The sequence below is a fragment of the Crotalus tigris genome, unplaced genomic scaffold (assembly GCF_016545835.1).
Source record: "Crotalus tigris isolate CLP2741 ecotype Arizona unplaced genomic scaffold, ASM1654583v1 scf7180000023579.1091882, whole genome shotgun sequence".
Taxonomy (NCBI): Eukaryota; Metazoa; Chordata; class Lepidosauria; order Squamata; family Viperidae; genus Crotalus; species Crotalus tigris.
Genome location: NW_024100054.1, coordinates 957,547 through 979,985, shown reverse-complemented (window position 1 = coordinate 979,985; position 22,439 = coordinate 957,547). Strand labels below are relative to the sequence as shown.

The window sequence follows — 22,439 nt, the reverse complement described above, 5'->3', positions numbered from 1 at the left end:
CCACACAATGAGTGGATTTAATTATTCACAAGGTAATAGCCTTGATAGAGTTTTTGTCTGATTATCTTTTCTTTTTTCTTAAGTCAAGGAAGAAAAAAAAATCATCATGATGAATAAGCGTGTTGTGAATTTAGATTTTCGTGAATTGCTGGGAGTCATCATTATATGAGCATTGTCTCTTTTTTCTACCGAGTATCAGAAGCTGCCTTCTGTAGTGACTCCTCTGTGATTACTTTTGGGTTGTTCAGAATGCTTTCCTGGCAGAGTTTATGGATGGTTGCAATTAAAACCCAGGAATGTACATATTTTTTATAGGCAGAGGTGTACAGCAATATGGATAGAGAATAAAAAGGACTAAATTGAAAAAAGTAGCATTGGTTTTTCTTCTGATGAATCAGATCCACAGAAATAAGTCAGTCACTTACACCCTGGTTGCCTAACAGCTTGACTACTGCAATGCGCTCTAAATGGGGCTGCCCTTGAAAACCACCAGAAGGTTAGCTGGTCCAGAATGCAGTGGTACAGGAAATGATGGGTATGCCCATATATCACCTCTGTTTTGCCAGCTGCACTGGTTGCCAGTTTGCTTCCATGCACAGTTCAAAGTACAGCAGTTATCTATGAAACCTATATGGCAAAGAACTTGGTTCCTTATGGGAGTTCCTGTCTCCCCTTGTAGCTGCTTGGTCAATTTGATCTGGCAGGATTTGTATAATCCAGCTCCTTCAGATTAATGATGCCATTTATCAGGGCCCTGGAAGCAGATCTTTTCAGTAGCAACACCTGTCCTCTGGAATAAGATTCCCTGCAAGATCCAAATGATTCCAACCTACTGATGTTTTTGAATAACTTTGAAGACCTGGTTCTTCATCTAGGCCAGGGGTAGGCAACCTTGGCTCTTTTATGACTTGTGGACCTCAACTCCCAGAATTCCTGAGCCAAGGTGGCTCAGGAATTCTGGGAGTTGAAGTCCACGAGTCATAAAAGAGCCAAGGTTGCCTACCCCTGATCCAGGCCTTTGCCAAAAGAAAACAAAGCCTTCTTTGGATGATGTGGGTTTGTTCCATTTCATTCCTGTCCATTTTTTATTTGTTAACCTTGCCATATTTACTCTTCTTTTTTCCCCACCACTCTATTTTCTTCCTGTTTTTAACATTTTTATTTTTATTCCCAGGTTAATTTGGGAATCAGAGGGCATATAGATTTAATAAATAATATTAATAATCTACCTCAATTTCTAGTTGGCTTTCTGATTATGAAATCTGGCCTGTTGCCCTATCAATGTGATTAAAAATAGTGAATGAAGTTAGAGAATATTGTCAAATTATAAATGAGATCTTCCTTTAATTATCTTTTATATTGATATATAAATCATCTTGGATACAATAATACATTACAAATATTTGAATTATATTCCAAGTAGCATATTCTTCCTTGTCTGCTCTTTTCCATTATTTGTATGATCTTTTCTAAAACAGAACAGATGTGAAGATTTAATTTGCATTAAATGAAGATGACAGCTAAATACCTTTTTTATTTTAAAATTTGGTAGCATTCTTTTTCCTCATTCTGAGGAAAATAATGGACCTGGAGATAATTGAATTAAGATTGCTGCCCTAATGTGAACAATATGTGGCAAAACGATATCTATTTAGACTATTTCTTTATGAGAAAAAATGGATAATGCTTTTAAGATTCAATATTTTATTAATGAACTTGTCTTGAATTTCTAGAAAAACTCAATGTAGGGAAAAAGAGAGATACGGAGGCAGATAAGATAAAGCTTATTGATTGGGGGGGAAATAAAATGAGCCAAAGCTGAGGTGATGCTAAATGTAAGGCTTGAATTCCATTGACTTTTTTTTCAATTGCTGATATCTACAGTCAGAAAAGAAAGCCATTTTCATTAGGGTTGAGACTTAACTCTGTTAAGTTCCTGCTATGATCCCAATAAAAAACTCTTCTCCCCGGGCCTTAATATTAACAAAGTTTTAAAATGATGAGCTTTAAGTGATGCATTTAGTATGTCATGCACGTTGCTGCTAAAAAAAATCACTGATTAGAATCTGCTTTAAGATCTGGCAACATGCTTAGGATTATAATTCTCATAAAACTGCACACTTTGTAACTAGCCAAAGGAGCATTGTTTAGTCTTTAAGGCATCATTTCTCAGCCTTGGCAGCTTCAAGACGTGTGGACTTCAACTCTGCTTTGTTCTGTTGGCTTGCATGTTGTTCTCTTCTACAGGTATTCACTTTATCTTTGGAACAGTCCCAGGAATTAAATCAGGTTAACAGAATAAGTATAATGGTTCAAAATTCATGGCTGCGTAGAGATTGTACAGGTTTACCTTTTGCAGTCACTGAAACAGGTAAACCACAATGGAAAGCAATCCTACCTTGTTCCCCCAGGTCTTCACTCTTGTCAGTACAGCAACCGACTCCTGGATAACCTTGATCCTCCCCTTGATTTTTTTGTTCTTCTTTGCTATTGATTGTCATGCCCTTTGAAAGACCAGAAAGTCCCTTGCTTTCTGTGGAAATATCAGAGATCATTAATTGGAAATATCAGAGAACATTAGTTGGTTTAAGGCTCAGTCCTGCCTACAGCATTTTCAAGAGGACTTGTGACCACCCATTTAAACAGTTCCTCCTACTCATGAGAATGATTATCCTCAATCAAACACCAATGCCGCTGTACTTGGGCACTCCATAAATTTAAAAGAAAGGTAAAGGTTTCCCCTGCCCAATCTCAACCAACTCCCTTGAGCGGTGCTCATCTCCATTTCCTAAACAAGTGAGCCAATGTTGTCCAAAGATATTTCCATAGTCACGTGGCCAGCATGACTATATGGCAAGGTGCACAGAATGCTGTTACCTTCCCACCAAAGTGGTACCTATTTATCTACTACTATTTTCATGGTTTCGAACTGCTAGGTGGGCAGTTGCTGGAGCAAGGAACAGGAGCTCATGGCACGTCATTGGGTCTCTAACCTGGGTTGCCTGCTTTCCAGCTGACAAGCTCAGAGTCTTTAAACGCTGAGCCATTACGCCCCCTTCCTATATAATAAAAGCAAATAATTACAATGGGGAGCAGAAAAATAGCTACGTGCATTAGGATTAGTATATATTCTTCTCCCTTTCTGGTAAAATTAGGTCCATATAAAAAAAACTACAGTTCTTCATTCTGAAATTAGCAGTCAACTATGCTCAAGCCTGGCTACAATTGGTAATCCCAATTGTAACTGTTCACCATTTGTATCTTTACAACAGTTTAAGTTCACGGCCTGCTTCAGGTATTCAGCAGCTCTGGAACTGTTTTCTTCCACACTGCTCTTAAGATAATAAAACCCTTACTTTTCCACCCAATTTTATTCCTGAAAGTCTGAGAAGTTGGTTCTGAAAATTCTTTCCTAATAGCTGAGGTGTAATTCAATACAACAATGTCATATCTTTTTTTTTTCTTCACGAAACTAACGGGGTTTGCTGTAAATTCTGCACAGATGGCCGTATGTGGGAGGACATGCATTTCCAAATTTGTTCATGTTCATGCTGGTTTTCATTTTTTAAAAAAAGAACTAGAAAAAAATGTTTTATTCTTCTTAAAAAATAGATCTTAGAAAAAGAACCCACAGCTGTTTCTCTTTTTCTTCCATATTACAATTAAAGGCCTGATTCTGTTTTTTCTCTTTGTTCAGCAATTATATGTAATATGTATTGCAATCCCTTCAAGAGCTTGTATGAGATGTCACTTCTAGATTGACTCAAAGTGATAATCTGAACAATTCAGTTACTCATAAGCCATCCCTCCTTTCAGACAGCTAGGCAGTTCACAAATGTCATACTTTAATGAGAGGAACATATATGACCATAACCCAGAGTCACTGGGAGTCAGGCTGCATATAAATTTAAGCATTTAATAAATTGTTATTATCCTCCACCTGCTTCTCAATAAAATTTGCCAAAATAAAAATTGGAAGAAGGGGTTCTCTCTGCTGCTGTGAATAACCACTAGAAAACGCATAACCAAGTTTCTCTTTTCCATCCGAAATAATTTGGATTTCTCCATGACTATGGAGTCTTCAGAACTATGATGGTCAAATCCTTGAAAGCAAACAATTGGATATTGGTATATGGGTATGAACTGTATTTTGATCACTATGGAACAAATGTGGAATGAAATCACTTTAGTGGAAAGAAATGATATGGAGAGCTGGCTGAGAGGGGCTCTGAACAGACTATATAATTACACTTTGGTCTTAGAAGCAGGAGGCCGGCCTCCAAGATTTCATAAACAGCTTCAGGGGAATGCTTTGTTTCAATTTTCATTAATGTGACACACTCCTTCAGAGCTTTACCCAGCTCTCATGTGCATTGTCAGTTTTATCTCTAAAAACAAAGGGTAAGTATACATTGCCTGGATTTCATTCTTCCTGTCTGCTTTGAAAAAGCAGAGGAAAGTGTTAATTTCTTTGTGAGAAAGGGTAGATTCTTTGTTGCACAGCATGTTCCTTGGTATTGCGTAGCTCTTTGTTCAGAGATTCCAGGGTGTTTTGCTTCTGTTGAAATCAGTTGATTAGTTTTGCTGTGGCTTAATCAGTGAAGAAAAAATAATTAGCCTACAGTGTTTCTTCAGCTAAAGAGCCCCATGGTGCAGACAGTCAATAATGTGGAATGTTCTCTGGAAAGGTCTCCATTTCCCTCTCCCTAAATGCCAATGTTTTTCCCCAATGATCACCTAGACTCCATCCAGGTGACTTCCAACTGTATATATCTCAACTCCCAGACAGAGATTACCCTCATTGGGAATCTAGTCCTTTTTTGATTCCTCTTCTAGCAGGAGTTGTAAGTCCAGGAGTACCCCCAAAGTGCATATCAAGTTTGCCTGGGGCAATGATACACCATCCAGGACCAGAAATAGATAAACCTTGTCACTGAAAGGCCCAAATACTCAAAGCCACTCAGACTTGCTTGGGTTGAGTCAAAGCCCATTGCCCCCCATCAAAGCTCCTTCAGCCTCCAGGCACTCTGACAGGACATCCATGGTATCACTCAGGTAGCTGGGAGTGGAGACATAAAGATGGGTATCACCAACTTATTGATGATACCTCACCTGAAATCATTGGATCACCTATTCCAGTAGCTTCATGTAGATGTTACATAGGAAAAGAGAGAGAACAGAGTCCTGGACACCTTATAAAGTAGGGGTCACGGGCTAAATCTTCCCCCTATCAATACTGACTGGAACCAACCAGAAGGAAGGAGAACCAGAACAATACAGTGCCACCCATCCCCAACTTTGGAAGCTAGTCCATAAGGATATCATGATCAATGTATCAAAGGCCACTGAGAGGTCATAAAAAGCATGGATGGACAGCCCCATCCCAATCCTACTAGAAGTCGTCCAAGAGTATGAACAATGCCATCCCAGTCCCATAATCCAGCCTGAATCCTGATTAAAAGAGGTCCAGATAATCAATCCACTTCAGCCAGGGTCCTTTGAAGCTGCCATGTGACTACTCTCTTCCTGAAAAAATTGAAGGTTGGAGACTGAATCAAAATTGTCCAAACTAGTTGAGTCAACCAATAACTCTTTGGGGAGAGGGTGTACCACTTCCTCTTTAAGAGACAGCGAAACTACTCCATCCGTCAAGGAAGAATTAACCAAAACTCAGACCCAATTAAAGGTCCCCTCCTGCATAGCCTTTAATCAGCCAGCAGAGGCAGAGATCTAACACAAAAGTGGCCAAGCTAGCAGCTGCAAGGACCCTGTTGAGGTCCTCAGGTTTGATGGAACTCAAACCTCTGTAACCTCCTTTGGTTCTGCTCCAAGACTAGAGTCAAATGTAGAGAAAATATGAGTGACTGTATTTGCTGGATGTGGAGCATATTCCTCATAACAGCCCTATAGGTGAATCTCAGTATTACTCCCTTCAAGGAGAGACCAAGTCACCCAAAACAGGGTGGAGAAATTGTTTATGTTTTGCTGCCCTTACTGCCATAAGGTAGACTCTAACAGAGGCTCTAGCTCATATTTGATCGCCTTCACTCCCCATTTTCTGCCAGTGGTACTCTAGGCCAGGGGTCCCCAACCCTCAGTCCATGGACCAGCACCGGGCCACAACATGCCAGCAACCAGGCACATAAACAAGCAAAGTCCCATCCGCGAGATGCAGGCAGAACACAAAACCACATCCCCTCTGGTCCATGGAAAAACCTCTCCACAGAACCGGTCCCTGGTGCCCAAAAGGTTGGGGACCTCTGCTCTAGACACATCTCTTAGTATGTATTTCAGAGATCTTTAACCCCACTGACTCTGATATGACAACTTATTGGCTCTCTGACTGAGTCATACATTGGTACACTCTGCCTCCATTCTGTAGGAAATGTTTCAGAAATGTCACCTTTTTCATACTAGAGACAGTTTTCTATTCTTAAGCCATGCTTATTATTTCCATATGTTTTTTTCAAGATACTTGAATGTATGATACATATAGATAATCAATTAGCAATTACATAGAGATCTACACTCACCATAAACTAAACATGAAGTAGGAATAAAAGAGAAAAATCATTTTCCTCATCATCACCCTCCCAGAATTAGTCCTTTGTCAAAGAAGGTTACCTGAGGCATTTGAACTATCAATGGCTCACTATCTTGCTTACTGAAATATAAATTAAAGGCACAGAGAAGTGCCACAAAAATACTGAATAACCTATTTTGCACCCAATTCAACACAGAGAGAGTTTCTTTTCCCTCAGTCAAATTCTACATTGCGGAGGGTGAGAAGCCAAACCTGGCTGCCAATCTGTGGAAGCTGTACAGCAAAATGTGATTTACTCTTTCTTTTTGCTCCATTTTACAAAACTGTTTCTAATTAAGCATTTGGGGTTAGGATGCCAAAATTACAGCCCAGTTTCTGTCCATTGCCGATCTCCTCCTAATGTGCCTGCCAGGCCAGTTCTGACCTGTTTTTAAGAGAATCAATAGTGCAATCAGAATGGGGGATTCATTTCAGTTATTGGCCAGGGAGCTCACAAAATCCTTCCCAGATCCTAAAATAGTGCATAGGGCAGTGACTCCAAACAAACCTCTCCAATTATCTCATTTTCCATGGAAATTTGATAGCGTGCTAGTAGTGGAGTTCTGGTTGCTGAAATCTTTTGCCATTTTAACTATTGGTAAGTTGTACTTGATTAATGTTCTTCCTTTAGATTTGTGAGCTAGAGGTTTATTATCTCTGACAAAGTCTCATAGAAATATATTACCACCTCAGTGTTATTGCTGCCTGTACTGTAAATGTGGAAGACAACTATTAGGGCAAGGAAGTTTTTAGTGGTATTCTCCAGTTTCTTTGTGGGTTTTCTTTCTTTTGTACATAATGTGGTTAGTTAAAGTTTTAACTTTCCCCAAATTGTAGAACAGTGTTTCTCAACCTTGACAATTTTAAGGCATGTGAACTTCAACTCCCAGAATTCCACAGCCAGCAATGCTGACTGTGGAATTCTGGGAGTTGAAGTCCACATGCCTTAAAATTGTCAAGGTTGAGAAACACTGTTGTAGTACAATCTCTAAAGAAAGAAAAATATATAGATGCATATCAAGGATGATGTTTTAATTGAAATGTCCTTGGGTACTATTCAGATGATACACCTACTGAGAAGGTGTATCACTACACTATTAACAGGCATTGTGTTATTTACATTTCCTATAATTGTAAAGGGGCACGATGGCTCAGCGGTTAAAGACATTGAGCTTGTCATCTGGAAAGCTGACAGTTCAGCTTTGACACCCAAGCGCTGCGCAACAGGGTGACCTTCTGTTACTTGCCCCAGCTCCTGCCCACCTAGCAGTTCAACTAATGCAAATGTGAGTAGATAAATAGGTACCACTTTGGTAGGAAGATAACAGCACTCTACGCACTTTGGTGTATAGTAATGCTCACCACATGACAACAGAAATGTCTTTGAACAATGCTGGCTCCCTTGGCTAAGTAATGGAGATGAGCACCGTCTCCTAGAGTCGGACACAATTACCTATATTTGTAAACACCTAAAACAGTGGGCTACATCTGTTTGTGTCGTAAAGAAGCCGTTTTAATTTAGATAACACAGACGCAGAATAAAGTTTGAAAAGTAATAGGAATAAAATGCTAAGTAAAAGAAATTTGGCGGTAAGTTCTGTACTGGGAGCAAACAGCAGCATCCTTGGGGGAGGGGCAAGATGACAGTTATAGGCTTATGTACTAAAGCAGTGGTTCTCAACCTTTTCTAATGCCGCGACCCCATAATACAGTTCCCCATGTTGTGGTGACCCCCAACCACTTATGCATCACCGGGTGCCAGGGGTGTGGCCAAAGAAAAGGGGGGGAAATGGCAGACAGCCTTGTTTGGCCACCCCCGTGAAATGGTCGTTCGACCCCAAATGGGGTCCCGACCCACAGGTTGAGAACCACTGACCTAAAAGATGGCAAAAACTCTATTTGTTTTGAGAGTCAGTATAGACCTATCCTGGAAAGTTGCTGTAGACTAGAGGGAATAATATGGATAACATCCATAGGCTTTTGATGCGGATGGAGGCTTCCAGCCACTGAAAGAAAATGAGGTTCTGTCTTGTATTTACCCTTCTTTTCTAAGAGTTGACATGGCTTGTTTTATTGCTTTATCTCAATATTTCATGCTCATCTCAATAAAGTGACTTACACCTTGATTGAAGAGAAGAAGAAGTAAAACATTAGTTTACCATGTATTAGAAAAAGGAACCCTTCCCCAGGATGCAAATATCTTCTTCTTAAAAACTTCCAGAAGTGGAGCATTCACCACTTCTGGAGGCAGGTTGTTCCACTGGTTAATTGTTCTAACTGTCAGGAAGTTTCTCCTTAGTTCTAGGTTGCTTCTCTCCTTGCTTAGTTTCCACCCGTTGCTTCTTGTCCTGCCTTCAGGCCCCCTGGAAAACACTGTAGCTTGACTCCCTCTTCTTTGTGGCAGCCCCTGAGATATTAGAATACTGCTATCATGTTCCCCCTCATCCTTCTCTTCATTATATCTCAAGTATGTTAAATTAACACTTACTGCAGTAAGAAATATTGGTGCAAATTTGTTGAAAATATAGTGGATTTCTATGCATCCATCAAAAAGGTGTATGTAGGTTCTATATAAAGTTATGACAATATTTTTTTTTAACTTTTCAGTGTTGTTGGCACATTGGAAAAATACCCTGTGGATTTGCACTGTCTATGGGACCCTTTTCTGTTTCTTTTGAAGAGAGTTGGCACTAAGTTTTTCAATGGATGGTTTACAGCTTTTGTCCTTGGACAATTCATCTGATATGTTTCCTCTTCTTCTTCTTAGAAATCCATATATGGACTAAGGTTGACGTATCATAATTATCCCTAGCGTGATTTCAGATGTGTCGTGGTTCATTTCTGGGAATCCCTTCTTTGTTTACGCTGTTTTCTGTGTAAATTTTACAAAGGCAAGCCTCCAGAGACAGTGATCCATCTTGAAATTAGAGTGTGTGTGAGAGAGGGAGAATGTTTATTTTACTCCCAGGATATACTGTAGTGGCATTGAGCTAGAAGCAAATGAATGTATACATAGGCTGTGCACTGAATTTTGTCAATGAATGCTTGATGCACAGCAGTTTAGTCCAAAAATGAAACTCAACTGTGATTCAATGGGATTTGGCTGGGATACAATCCCAATCCTCTCTTGACATCCCCCAAGAAGGTTTATTTAATTCTATGTGTTTTGTTTAAGGATATTGTTTCAAAAATCAAGTCAGGCATATTTGCAGCAGAGAGAATTTTCTATCCACAAACTTCTCAAGAATATGAGCAATCCGTCTTGGATTGGTGGTCAACGTAAAGTATGAAACTGATAATGCTGCCTACATCCATTATAGGCAAAAGAAAATAAATCTTTTGTGGCGGAACTTTGCTTCTTTCTGGAAATTTAGAGAGCTTGTTTGATATGGAAATTGCTTGGGGGAGAGAGGACGTTAATAAACAGGATGAAATAAATGATAACAATAATGCACACTATTAGAGCTACTAATCTTGAATAAAAAAATGTATCTAAATCTAAAAAGGAACGTAAAAGTTCAACCTTAATAATTTAACAATGTAAACATAAAACATCCTGTAAAATTTAAAAAGCTGGGGTATTAATCCAGGAGAACCAAAAATAATTATTACAACACACAAAGCAAAGGAATTACTAATGTAAAGCTTGAGACCAATTGTTAACTCACATTCGTCATCCTAACGTGGATTTTTTTTTAATTTATAGCCAATTTGCATTTTTGTTAGAAAAAGTTGAAAAACATGGCCTTTAGAACTTCAAAGCAGGATTTCTTCCCCTCCGCTCCCCCTTCCCCCAGAGAAAGAGGATTTTACAGCCCTGGAATCTGGGATATTATTTTTATTTGGGTACTAAAACACAATGCTTATCCTTTATTTGTACAGCAGTTTCTGGCATTTAAAGATTCCTCCAGCTGAACAGAAGGAAAATTGTCAAGACATTATTTTAAAAATTTTATGTTTGTTTGTATCCTACCTTTATTATTTTTACAAATAACTCAAAGCAATGAGCATATCCAACACACTTTCCTCCTCCTATTTTCACCACAATAACAACCCTGTGAGATGAACTGTAAGGTGACCAACTGTCCTCCTTTAGGGAGGACAGTCCTCCTTTTGTAAGTTCTGTCCTCCCTCGAAAAGTGTCCTGCTACATGTCCTCCTTTTCGATATTTGAAGACTAATCTGCAGGGCTTTTTTTCTCATAGAATGCTCAGAACGGCGTTCCGGCACCTTTTTTGATGTTTTTTTTTTCAACTTTTGCATGAGCTGTTCTACTCCCGCTATTGGCTTTCGAAAGCCAATAGGAATTGCTACTGAGCGCACCAAAACACCCGGCTGGCAAACTTTGCACATGCAAGTTGTCTGTATTATTGTTGCAATGAATAAAATATTTCTTTTATTTATGATATTTGTTTTCTTCAATTTATTTGTGTCCTCCTTTTCATTGTAAAAAAGTTGGTCACCTTATGAATTGGGTTGGAAGAAAGTGACTGGCCCAAAGTCAGCCAACTGGCTTTCCTTGGCTAAGGTGTGACTAGAACTCATGGTCTCCCACTTTCTAGCATCATGCCTTAACCACTGCACCAAATTGTATATAAATAACTCAAGGCAGTAAACATGTATATTTCTTCCTCCTCCTATTTTCCCTACATTAACCCCGTGATGTGAGGGAGAGGGACTGATCCAAGGACGGATGATTTACATGTATGGCATTTCAGTTGTGAGGCCAAGGACATCCTCTGAATAAAGACTGTGCTCTAAAGTTTGTCAGAATCCTTCCTTGGATTCCACATATCTCTTTCTCGTCCAAAATAAACATAAAGGGAGAGTTATAACACTGATCAAAGGATTTCCCCTTTGATTTGCAATGCCTTGAGAAGTTTGATCTGTGGTGACCTAATTAATAATCTGAAGGCATTATTAATTGGGGTATCAGAGGGCTGTGGTTTCTAGGAGAGACTTGCCCATTTCCAGGGATTGTGTTAATGGGAAAGGCCACATTTTGAGAATTTCAAATCATTTCCTTTTTGGTTGGATGAGTGTCCTTTTTCTATTATATCTACATGGGCAGGCAACTGAACTTCTGGAATATCTGATTTCTTTCTGCTGAATAGTTAATTCAGATGCATTGTTTCTATGTTGCTATACAATAAGGAAAACATTCTTCACTTGAGCGTTAAAAATATTTAAGCAATGGTCACAGCTTTTTTTAAAAAAAATAAATCCTTGAAGGAATTCATCAAGGAATAGTATCTTCTATTTAAAAAAATGATGAGCACTTTGTATATAACCTATTCCAGCTGGAGAAATGGAAACATAACTATACTTTTTATGAAGTTTAAAGGGGCTTAATTAGAGAACCAGTATTGCGTAATTACTAGAGGACACATGCACAGCCTTTTACAGCTGGATGGCTACATTGGACCTTTGAGTGGTATATTTGCACATTTAATTAGAAGTAAATTCAAATTTAAACACAGTACAGATTAATGCAACATTTGGAGATTGGAAGAAGTACCAGTAAAGGAGAATGTTTGTAGTTCAAGTTTCAAATGAGGGCTCCTTGGCGCTCTCTGAGCTTGGTTACTTTCTTGCAGACATTTCATTATCCAAACTAGGTAACATCATCAGACTAACACTGATGATGTTATCTAATTTGGGTAATGAAACATCTGCAAGAAAACAACCAAGCTCAGAAAGCACCAAAGACCCCTCACTGGAAAAAATACCATGTTCATCTATGACACCTTCAAGATTAACCAACTTTATTGGGACATAGGCTTTTTTATCAGCAGCAAATTTCTTCATCAGATGTCACATTTGGCTAAATTTTAGAAAGTATCTGAGGGCTGCACCAAAGATTTTGAAGGTTGCAGGTTTTATACTCCTGAGCCATCCCATTCAACAGGCACTAGATAAGTCACTATTTTATCAGCCTAACCAACCTCGTAGGCATTTTAAAAGAAGAAAATAGGAAGTCCCTAAGTGAAATAAATGTGGTAAGAGTAGCAGAAACAACCAGTTGACATTAATTTGTTCAACATTGTTGCACCAAGCTAAAAAAAAAAAATCCAACAGTGGAAAGAGAGTTGTGTTTCTCCCAAGTGGCTATTTGCACATGATGATATGCAGTTAATCTTCTGCACTAGTCACTTCCATTCCAACATGCATCACAGAGAAAGGTATTAAACCTGTTGCCTTACACAGCACTATTACATTTAAATATCAGTGGAGCGGAAGGATAAAGGCAGAGTTTAAGTGTTTCTGTATATACTTCTGCAGAGCCAACTATCAGTGTAAATATATTTGAGCCTTAGGGGGGGTGTTTTTTTTCCTTTTTGCTCTTGTTTCTGTACTTGGTCCCTTCCCAAGGATCAATTATCTAATTCTGTCTTGCAGTTATGGGTCCTGAAATCTACTGATGGTGTTGATCTTGCCAATGAACTTGAGATCGGGAATGGGAAGAGAAAGACGTAATCTCTGCTCATCCCTTTAGCTGCAGGATTACTGAAGGGTTGAAGCTCAGCAACATTCTGCTTCTGCCTGCCCAAGTAATTGACAGTGATGTGAGTTGTATTTGCTGAGGTTATAATTTTGCGACTCCCGACGTTACAGCTCAGTGTTCATCAAGACGAAATGCTCTTGGCTGACTTTTTTGTGCCATTCAAGCACCATAAGTAGAATATGAATCATATTGCTCCTCTTTCAGCATAGATTGAGAAGAGCGGGTTTGTGGTTTTGTGTGTTCCCTGAGGTGAAGATGCCTGGCGAGCCTCAAATGGAGCTCGGGATTATAGAGAGGCTCTTTGAAAAGCTTCTTGTTGCTTACACAAACACTTAATAGAAAGGATTCATGTTGGCTGCCAGGTTTACACTAGGACTTTTAGATGGTGTTCATATTGAGGGACAGAATGGGGGTTTTACTGGGGGGAAAATGCAGGCCCTACACCGTCTTCCCCAGTTCTTGGTACTCTGCAAAAATCTCTAGCCAGCATGGTCATTGTGGGGACATTGTTGATAGAGAGAATGTCGTACAGGTAGTCCTCAACTTACAACCACAGTTGGCCCAAAATTTATGTTTCTAAATGAGACACGTGGTAAATGAGTTTTGCCCCATTTTACAACTGTTTGTTGCCACAGTTGTTAACTGAATCACTGCACTTGTTAAGTTAGTAACAGGACTGTTAAGTAAATCTGACTTCCCCACTGGTTTTGCTTAGGTCAGAAGGCCACAAAAGGTGATCATGTGACCCCGGGACACTGCAACCGTCATAAATATGAGCCAGTTGCCTTGTGCCTGAATTTTGATCACATGACCATGGGGATGCTGCAATGATCATAAGTGCGAAAAATGGTCATACGTCACTTTTTGCAATGCTATTGTAACTTTGAACGATCACTAAATGAACTATTGTAAATTGAGGATTGGCTGCATTGCTGTTCCATGGATTTTCTGTGAGGCATATTAAGGGCAAGGCCAGACTCCAGCATAAGCTAAACATGAGCTAAACAAGCTTCAAAATATGAAGGGGCCACCTAAAATTTCAGATTTTTTATTAAATCAGATATAGTTTTATTATTTTATACATGAAAATCTTCATAAAATTAAGTGCACCTGTATAGTTCACATAACCCTCATTACTAAATAAAGATAGGCTTTATTACTACTTGCATGCACACCTCCAAAATGGGACCTTCCCAATCCTATCATGGGTTTCTTAGGTTTCCTGGTAGCATTGTTGCCAAATTCAGTTGTTAACAGTCTTATTCTCTGTTAGTGCTTGTCAAGCAGACTCTCTATAGTTTCCCATAGCTTAGGTCTCACTATGTCTAAATCCTCTGCTGGTTTAGGTGCATGGATTTCACAGCCAGTGGAAAAATCATCAACAAATTGCTGTAAATGGTAAAATTTCTAACAGGTGGCTATTCAGTTAATGTTTGCTTCTTCCTCCAGCCCATTTTTGGAGGTGCAATTGCTGGCTAAGGAATTCTGGTAGTTGAAATCCACAAGTCATAAAAGGGCCAAGTTTGAAGACCCTTGCTTTAGGCTATATCACTTGCCTGGACATACTATCATGGCAAAGGAGACACTGGAAAATATTGCTTGACTTTTTTTGTTGCCTCACAAATTATAGTAAACTAACTTAAATAGGCTTTCCTGGATGTGCCCAGTATTTAGATCAGGGGTGTCAAACTCACAACGTCACATGACGTGTCATGACGTATCGTGACTTTTTCCCCATTGCCGCCAATGAGGTGGGCACGGTTTGGGCATGACGCCATCCGGGCCGGCAGCTTGACACCCCTGATTTAGATCCTCAGAAAAGCCATAAGCAGAGACAGCATAGCCACTGCAGACATCAGTATATCATATGCAACTTTAACTGCTCTAATGGTATGTGGGAATGACCTTGAGGGATGAGAGGAGGAGATACTGCCTAGGAAACAATCAGACAAGAGAGAGGGAAGCCCCCAGGGGCTAAATCAGTGTTTTTCAACCTTGACAATTTTAAGGCATGTGGACTTCAACTCCCAGAATTCCACAGCCAGCAATGCTGGCTGTGGAATTCTGGGAGTTGAAGTCCACATGCCTTAAAATTGTCAAGGTTGAGAAACACTGGGCTAAATAGTCAAAGGAAGAAATTTAGGAAGGACCTGTCCTAGTTGACCAGGCAGTTAAAAGTGGCTGCAGGAGATACGTGCCTTCAGACTTGAAAGATTCTTTTAATGTAGCCTTACAGTAAGGTAGATTTAGCTCATCTCATTGTCTTTCCTATCTGGGTTACCTGGAAGGGTTGACAGCTGAAGCTCTGAACACTCTATTGTGGGGGCCTATTATAAAATGTAGTAGGGAATATTTTGGTATAAACTTACTTAAGGTTGCACTGTTAGGGCTCTTTCTAAGCCATCAATTGAATGGGATGGATGAAGACCCAGATTTTATGTGTGTGTGTGTATTTTATATATCTGCATGAGGGTCCTACTGATTGCTTTTAAGCTGATTAGGAGACAGAAGAGGGCTACCACAAACATACCAAATGACAATCCAGCATCTGTTGTTGTGTATGAGTTGTGTGTTTTTTTCTGAAGGTTTCATAACAGGATTAAGCCATTTGAACGTCACACATGTTACCATGGCTACAGTAAATCATTTTCATGCACAGCTTCTGAGTCAGGAAGTTTCTCTCCAAAATGTCTCCTTATTTCCATAGAACTTTCTCTCTGTTTTTTTCCATGGCTGGGTTCTGAACTTCATAATCCCTTTCAAACTGTGAGGATTAATTACTGCTCAGAACGGGAAGCAAAATCGTATAACTTTAACTTACTTACTGACTTCCTCTTGAACTAATCTACTGTTTGTAAGTCCAGCCAGAAGGAACTACAGCAGCAGTTCTCAACCTGTGGGTCGGGACCCCATTTGGGGTCGAACGACCATTTCACGGGGGTCGCCAAACAACACAGTCTGCCATTTTTTCCCCCTTTTCCTTAGCTGTGCTACTCCCTTTTATTCTATTGGCTTTTGAAAGCCAATAGAATAGACTCTCTTGAATAGAGTCTAATTCTATTGGCTTTCAAAAGCCAATAGGAATTGTCCAGGCTGTCTCTGCCCTGCTGAGCCCGACAAAAGTCCCATTCTGCAAACAGTGCTGCACCAGTTGAGTAGTCCTCGACTTACGACCGGTTGAGTAGTCCTCGACGTACGACCGGTTGGGGGGGTCGTGGCACTAAAAAGGTTGAGAACCACTGAACTAGAGTATTAATGGCCGCTTTTAGGAAATGTAATGCTCACAAAAAATAAAACTTTTAGCAAGTGGTCCGAGTGAATGCCTCTGCTCAAAGTGTTCTTGAAGACCTTGCCTGAGTTTAGGAAGGCCCATATAATGGGGGCAATAATTAATTTTAACCTAAGCTTTGAAAGTTATATTTGAATGATCAGCTTCAACTTCAGGTAAAGAAATATTTTTGTTTGTCTGGAATTGTGGCAAATATCTGTAGCTCAGGTGTAGGATGAGGGCGAAGGTTTGTTCTACAAGCTTGTGGGTTGTTTCCAGACATATTGTTACCCATCTTCAGTGTGGTTTAGGGGATCCCCTAAATGCTGCTGAAGATGTTACCTAGCCTGGTAGGTAACATTTGGAAACCAACCCACAAGCTCGGAGAATGAACCTTCATCCTCAGTTTTGTTTGTGTCTGTGGTGGAAATCCAAGCCATGTCTTCCTGGTCCTCGGGCCTTTGCAAATCTTGTGAAAAGAACACAACTGCAAATCTGTAGTTCTTGGCAAAGCGGCATATATTTATTACTTCATCCACAAATCATTTGAGCCTTTACCGTATATTTTTCTTAATACAATACAAACAAAGAAGACAATAGAACAAATTTCCCAATAACAGAATAGCTAACAGATGGAGATATTTTTAACTCTTCTTTGTGCCTGACTTGTTATTTCGGAGAGCTCCTTGTTACTTCTTTTGACTTCTCCTTGATACATAAGCTAGACAACGATAAGCAAAATGAAATGACACCTGGAGAAGATCATGATGCTTTTGGTCAAAAGGAAATTGGATTTTGAGGTTTAGTGTTAAATCTGTTCAGGAAGGGTTGTGTCTTGCTGAAATAGTAGGTGGGGATTCTATTTGATTCTCTAGTGGGGTCAAGAAGCACCGTATGCACAACTTGGTCTGCCAATCATAAACATGAATCAGCTGGTAACAGGGCGTTCAACCGTTGTTCAACTTTCGACTGCAGCTATCTAAGCTGAAGTATAATGTGCTCCAGGAGAGAGGAAGAGAGCTTCCCCTGTTTCACTACCAAGAGACAAAATTCACATTGTATGATCTTTATCCTTTCCACTTTAAATTGGACTTCTGAATTACTTTTTTAAATAATGTGTCTATGCATTTTTTCAAAGTTTGCTTTGATATTTTATTTCAATTGCATTTGAATGGATGATGGGTTATACATCTTATAATAACAGCTAACACGCTGTTGCCAAACTACGCTGTTTCAAGCATGTCGTTTCTATTCTAGATTTGGCCCCATTCGACACCATGGCTACCAGCGCAGTGCCAAGTGAGAACCTGCCCACTTATAAATTAGTGGTGGTTGGAGATGGAGGTGTAGGGAAAAGCGCCCTCACCATTCAGTTTTTCCAGAAAATCTTCGTGCCAGATTATGACCCAACGATTGAAGACTCCTATCTGAAGCACACAGAGATAGATGGGCAGTGGGCAATTCTGGATGGTAAGTTACTTTTTCCAGATTTGACTGGCTTTTCAATGAAAGTCCCCAGTGTTTTCACACATAAATTTGTGCTATATGTTATACGCTTGATATCAAGGCAGCTAATAGAACTTAACTAGCTCAGTTCAGGTTATGCTTATTTTATCCATAGCAACTTTTTAAGTAAGTCCGCAAATAATTTACCAACAACTACTACTATAACTGTGGCTAGTTCAGGAAGGATGCTGCATTTTGACCATCTTCTGTGCCAGGAGCAGAGCGAGAGAGACTTTTTCTCTCCTCTCAATTCATCTGCAATAATTTGTTTAGTGACTGTTGGAAGTTAGAACAGCACTGAAAAAAGTGACTTATGACCTTTTTTTTCATACCTATGACAATTGCAGCATCCCCAGGCAATCAAGATTCAGTCGCTTGACAGTTGCAGCAGTTTCAGAGTCATTACCTTTTGCAACCTTCTGATAAGCAAAGTCATTGGGAAGCCAGATTCGCTTAATGCTTAGTAACGCTTAACAACCATGTTACTAACATAACAACTCCAGTGATTTATTTAACACTTGTGGCAAGGAAGGTCATAAAATGAGTAAAATTCACTTAACAGCTGTCTTGCCTAGCAACAGAAATTTTGAGCTTGGTTATGGTTGTAAATTGAGGACTACTGTACCCTTTGTTGAGCCAAAAGGGAGATCAAGGTGCTTAGTGTCCCCTCAACTACCAGCTATCCTGTGCACTGTTTCTTATGTAATAAGCTTAATGGACTGGGGGGCATAAGGTAGGATCTTAACATTTTTGAAATATTCTGGCCAGCAACTAGACTCTAGAAAGAGTACAGAGAAGAGCAACAAAGATGATTAGGGGACTGGAGGCTAAAACATATAAGGAATGGTTGCTGGAATTGGGTATGTCTAGTTTAATGAAGAGAAGGACGAGGGGGGACATGATAGCAGTGTTCCAATATCTCAGGGGCTGCCACAAAGAAGAGGGAGTCAAGCTATTCTCCAAAGCTCCTGAAGGCAGGACAATTAACCAGTGGAACAACCTGCCTCCAGAAACGGTGAATGCTCCAACACTGGAAGTCTTTAAGAAGAGACTGGACAGCCATTTGTCCGAAATGGTATAGAGTTTCTTGCCTGAGCAGGGGGTTGGACTAGATGACCTCCAAGGTCCCTTCCCACATTGTTGTTGTTGTTATACAACTTCAATGGCCAGAACTTATAATTGGATATAGAAAAGAAATGAGATGAATAATCTTGGGTCACTTTATTTGTTTGTTCATTATATTTATATAGCCACCATCTTTCAACCAATTCTGGGTTATTTCCAACTATTTCCAGCATAAATGGAATAATGCAGAAACTTTCTCCTTACGGTGTTCCTGGAAGCCTTTCCACAGAAATATTAAGAAATACTCTTGTGCCGGCTCTGGGGACACAAGATGACACAAAGAGATGAAGAAAGTTGCAATATAATTTATTTTATGGCAGTGCTTCAGTTCTAGCCAATATCCAAAGATGAATGGCAGATAAGAGTTTCTTTTTCATTAGAACTGGGGAGATAGAGAGTGTGAAATCTTCTATATGATCTCACAACTATTATGGCCAAACAGGTATTGAGACCTAGGCCTTCTTCAAGACTTTTGATTGCAAATAAATGTATTTCTTTTCCATTCAAAGTTTTCGTAACAGTGATTAAATAAACGTAAGTCATCTCTGAACTCAGCTCAGCCATGGCTGTCTTTCTGATTTTTTTTTTCACATGTGTTTTCTTTTTTAAGAACAAGTCCATCTGAAAAAGAAAAAAAGTGTAAAAAGCTATGAAAATGTATAAACAATGGGTTATTAGTGGTGGGATGCTGTCTGACAATTTCTGCAATTTCGTCCCCATGGAATTTTCATTCTTTCTTTCTTGGAATCAGCATGTCCAGTTCCTGATGGCTTAATATATATGCATATTTAGTTGATTTGCATATACTACGGCAATCTAAGAATGACAGTTGCTTGACCAATTAGTTTCATTTCAGTATCATCAAATACTATCCCCCCAAATCCTTAATTTTTGAAAAATTATTAACAGGTAGCTGTGAAGGAAGGAAGAAAGACAACATATAATTGTTTTGAGCCCTAATTGCTTTAATGCAAGCAGAGTTAAAAATAAAACAGCTTTTTCAACTGAGAAAATGTATTAACCCTGGAAAGAGGAGCCAATTTAATCTTCTTCTTCTTCTTTTGCAATATATGCTGAAGCTTAACTATAGAACGTTTGCTCATTATCTATTAGGAATTTTTATAACTCTGATGTTACAGGTATACAATTAAAATTCCAATAAAAACAATGGCTTAAGACTAAGTGCTACTTTACAAAACCACATTTATGAAAGATATGTTCAAGTGGTCCTCAGCTAACGAGCGTAATTAAACTGAAACTCCGTCACTAAGTATGCCAGCTGTAAAATGTCAAATTATGTGACTGCGCCAACTTACAATGGAAATTTTGGTGATCCCAGTTACAGTCATTAAGCCAGCGATGTGCAGTTATTCAGTACAACATGACATGACCACAACTTGCAATTTACTGCCTACTTCCAACAAGCAAAGTCAGTGGGGAAGCTGGCAGGAAGTCACAAGTCATGCTCATGACAAACTTCCCTTTGTTCAGGTCCTTTTCTTGCATTGAAATGTAATCTCGTGGAGTCCAATTAGATGAGGAAAAAAGCATATTTCCCAAACTTCATCGCACGCTCAGTGGCCTGAAATGCTTAGAAACCATTTGGTGCTCAGAAGGAGACGTAGGAAAGGGACAACCTGAAGTCTCAGGCACTGGTTTTCTCTTTGGGAAGAGACAGGAATCCAGAAGCTCTTGCTTGCACCACTGAAACTGTGTATCAGGCAAACAAGCAGGCAAGACATCTGCCATTGCAGGTGCAAGATCTTATAGTTGCTGGGCTGTTTGTGTCATGGCTCCAGAAGCTGTGGACTGTCACACCATGTGATGCTGATGCTGCTTTTCCTGGTGGCATTAGAGTGCCTGCAGGTTTCTCACTGGATGAGCATGGTGTACAAGCTAGACACCAACTGCACAGTGGAGACAGCACTGAAAGCAGACACTATGGGAACAGCTTACCCAAGAACAGCACACAAGGCCTAGTAGGCAACCGCTGTGGTGGAACAGCCCCCCACATAGAAGGCTGCAACCCAAAGTTGGAATACAAGTTCCCCACGTCACTCGGAGGCTCTTTGGGAGAAAAAGCAGCAGGAGTGACATGACTTCCTGCCAGCTTTCCCACTGACTTTGCCTGTGGGAAGTTGGCAGTGAAGGTTGCAAATGATTGTCCTAAATCAGGGGTCCCCAACCCCCAGTTCATGGACCGGTACCGGGCCACAGCGTGCCAGCACAAACAAGCAAAGCCCCGTCTGTGGGATGCAGGCAGCACACAAAACCATGCACACTCTGGTCCATGGAAAAACCTTTCTCCACGGAACCGGTCCCTGGTACCCAAAAGATTGGGGACCTCTGCCATAAATGATTGAGGGACACTGCAACCATCGTAATTACAAGCTAGTTGCCAAATGCCCAAATTGTGATCATATGATCATGGAGATGCTATGACGGCCACAACTTCAAGGACTGATTGCAAGTTCCCCTCAGTGTTATATGGCTGCTGAATGAATGGTCACTCAGTGAGAACTACTTGCATTGTCTCCTTCGATCCAGCATGTTGGTTGCTAGCCACAGGAAAGTGGAATCCAGATATTTGCAGTCCAGTTTATTCAGTGGCAAGCAACTATATTTCAAGTTTTAGTTTAAAATCTTCCCATAAGCTTTATTAGCATTGTTCACAATGTTTTGTTTGGACCACTAGTAGATGCATTTTTACTTCATTTTTAAAAAGCATATTTTTTCAGCTGTCTGCTTTTGTATAAACAGCCAAGGCAACTTGAGAGTGAATTGACCAGGTGCAATTGTCGATGATGATTTTGAAAAGCATTCAGTCTTGTGTGATTGGCTAAGGAGCTTATTGTTTCCTTTAAATAATAAGGGTTTTTTAAAAGAAGCATTATTTCCAGTTACCATTATATTACAGGACTTCTTAAAGATTATCACCAGATGGTTGTGAAAAGTAACTTTCTTTTTTTTAAAAAAAAAAAAAGAAAAGGGAATGGAAAAAACATCAAATCAAGATTAAAGTGGGGTACCTCTAAGCCAGGGGTCTTCAAACTTGGCCCTTTTATGACTTGTGAACTTCAACTCCCAGAATTCCTCAGCCAGGCACGCTGGCTGAGGAATTCTGGGAGTTGAAGTCCACAAGTCATAAAAGGGCCAAGTTTGAAGACCTCTGCTCTAAGCTTAGGTCAGAAAATCCCAGTGTTACCTCAGGCCTAATATTCATGAAGCAATGTAGAGTACAGTGAATCTGAATTTGCACCACAGGGGTTAGAGTAAGCCTGACCAATGGTGAAGAAAACTCCTGTTTCGGCAACATCCAAGAGAACTCACTCTGGTTTTATAGTTTGAACTTCATTAACATGAGCTGTGCTGTGCTGATCACTTCAAAAGCCTTTAGCAGGCGAATATCCCAGCAATAGGAGTCTTGCCCCACTGTCTTTCGGATTGGCTGA

At 39.9% G+C, this 22,439-nt stretch overlaps 1 protein-coding gene across 4 annotated transcripts in view; it reads left to right on the top strand.

Moving 5' to 3' along the window:
• The window catches only part of MRAS (muscle RAS oncogene homolog), a 53,473-nt gene that overhangs the window by 13,467 nt on the left and 17,567 nt on the right, over positions 1 to 22,439 (top strand). For 2 of the 4 annotated variants that reach the window (XM_039319354.1, XM_039319351.1), the window contains exon 2: positions 17,614 to 17,826. In XM_039319354.1, the coding sequence (XP_039175288.1) occupies positions 17,634 to 17,826 (193 nt within the window). In that variant the 5' untranslated portion in view covers positions 17,614 to 17,633. Of the gene's footprint in view, positions 1 to 12,982; positions 13,150 to 17,613; positions 17,827 to 22,439 lie in introns of those variants that run through there. The other 2 variants (XM_039319353.1, XM_039319352.1) reach the window with 2 other exon arrangements.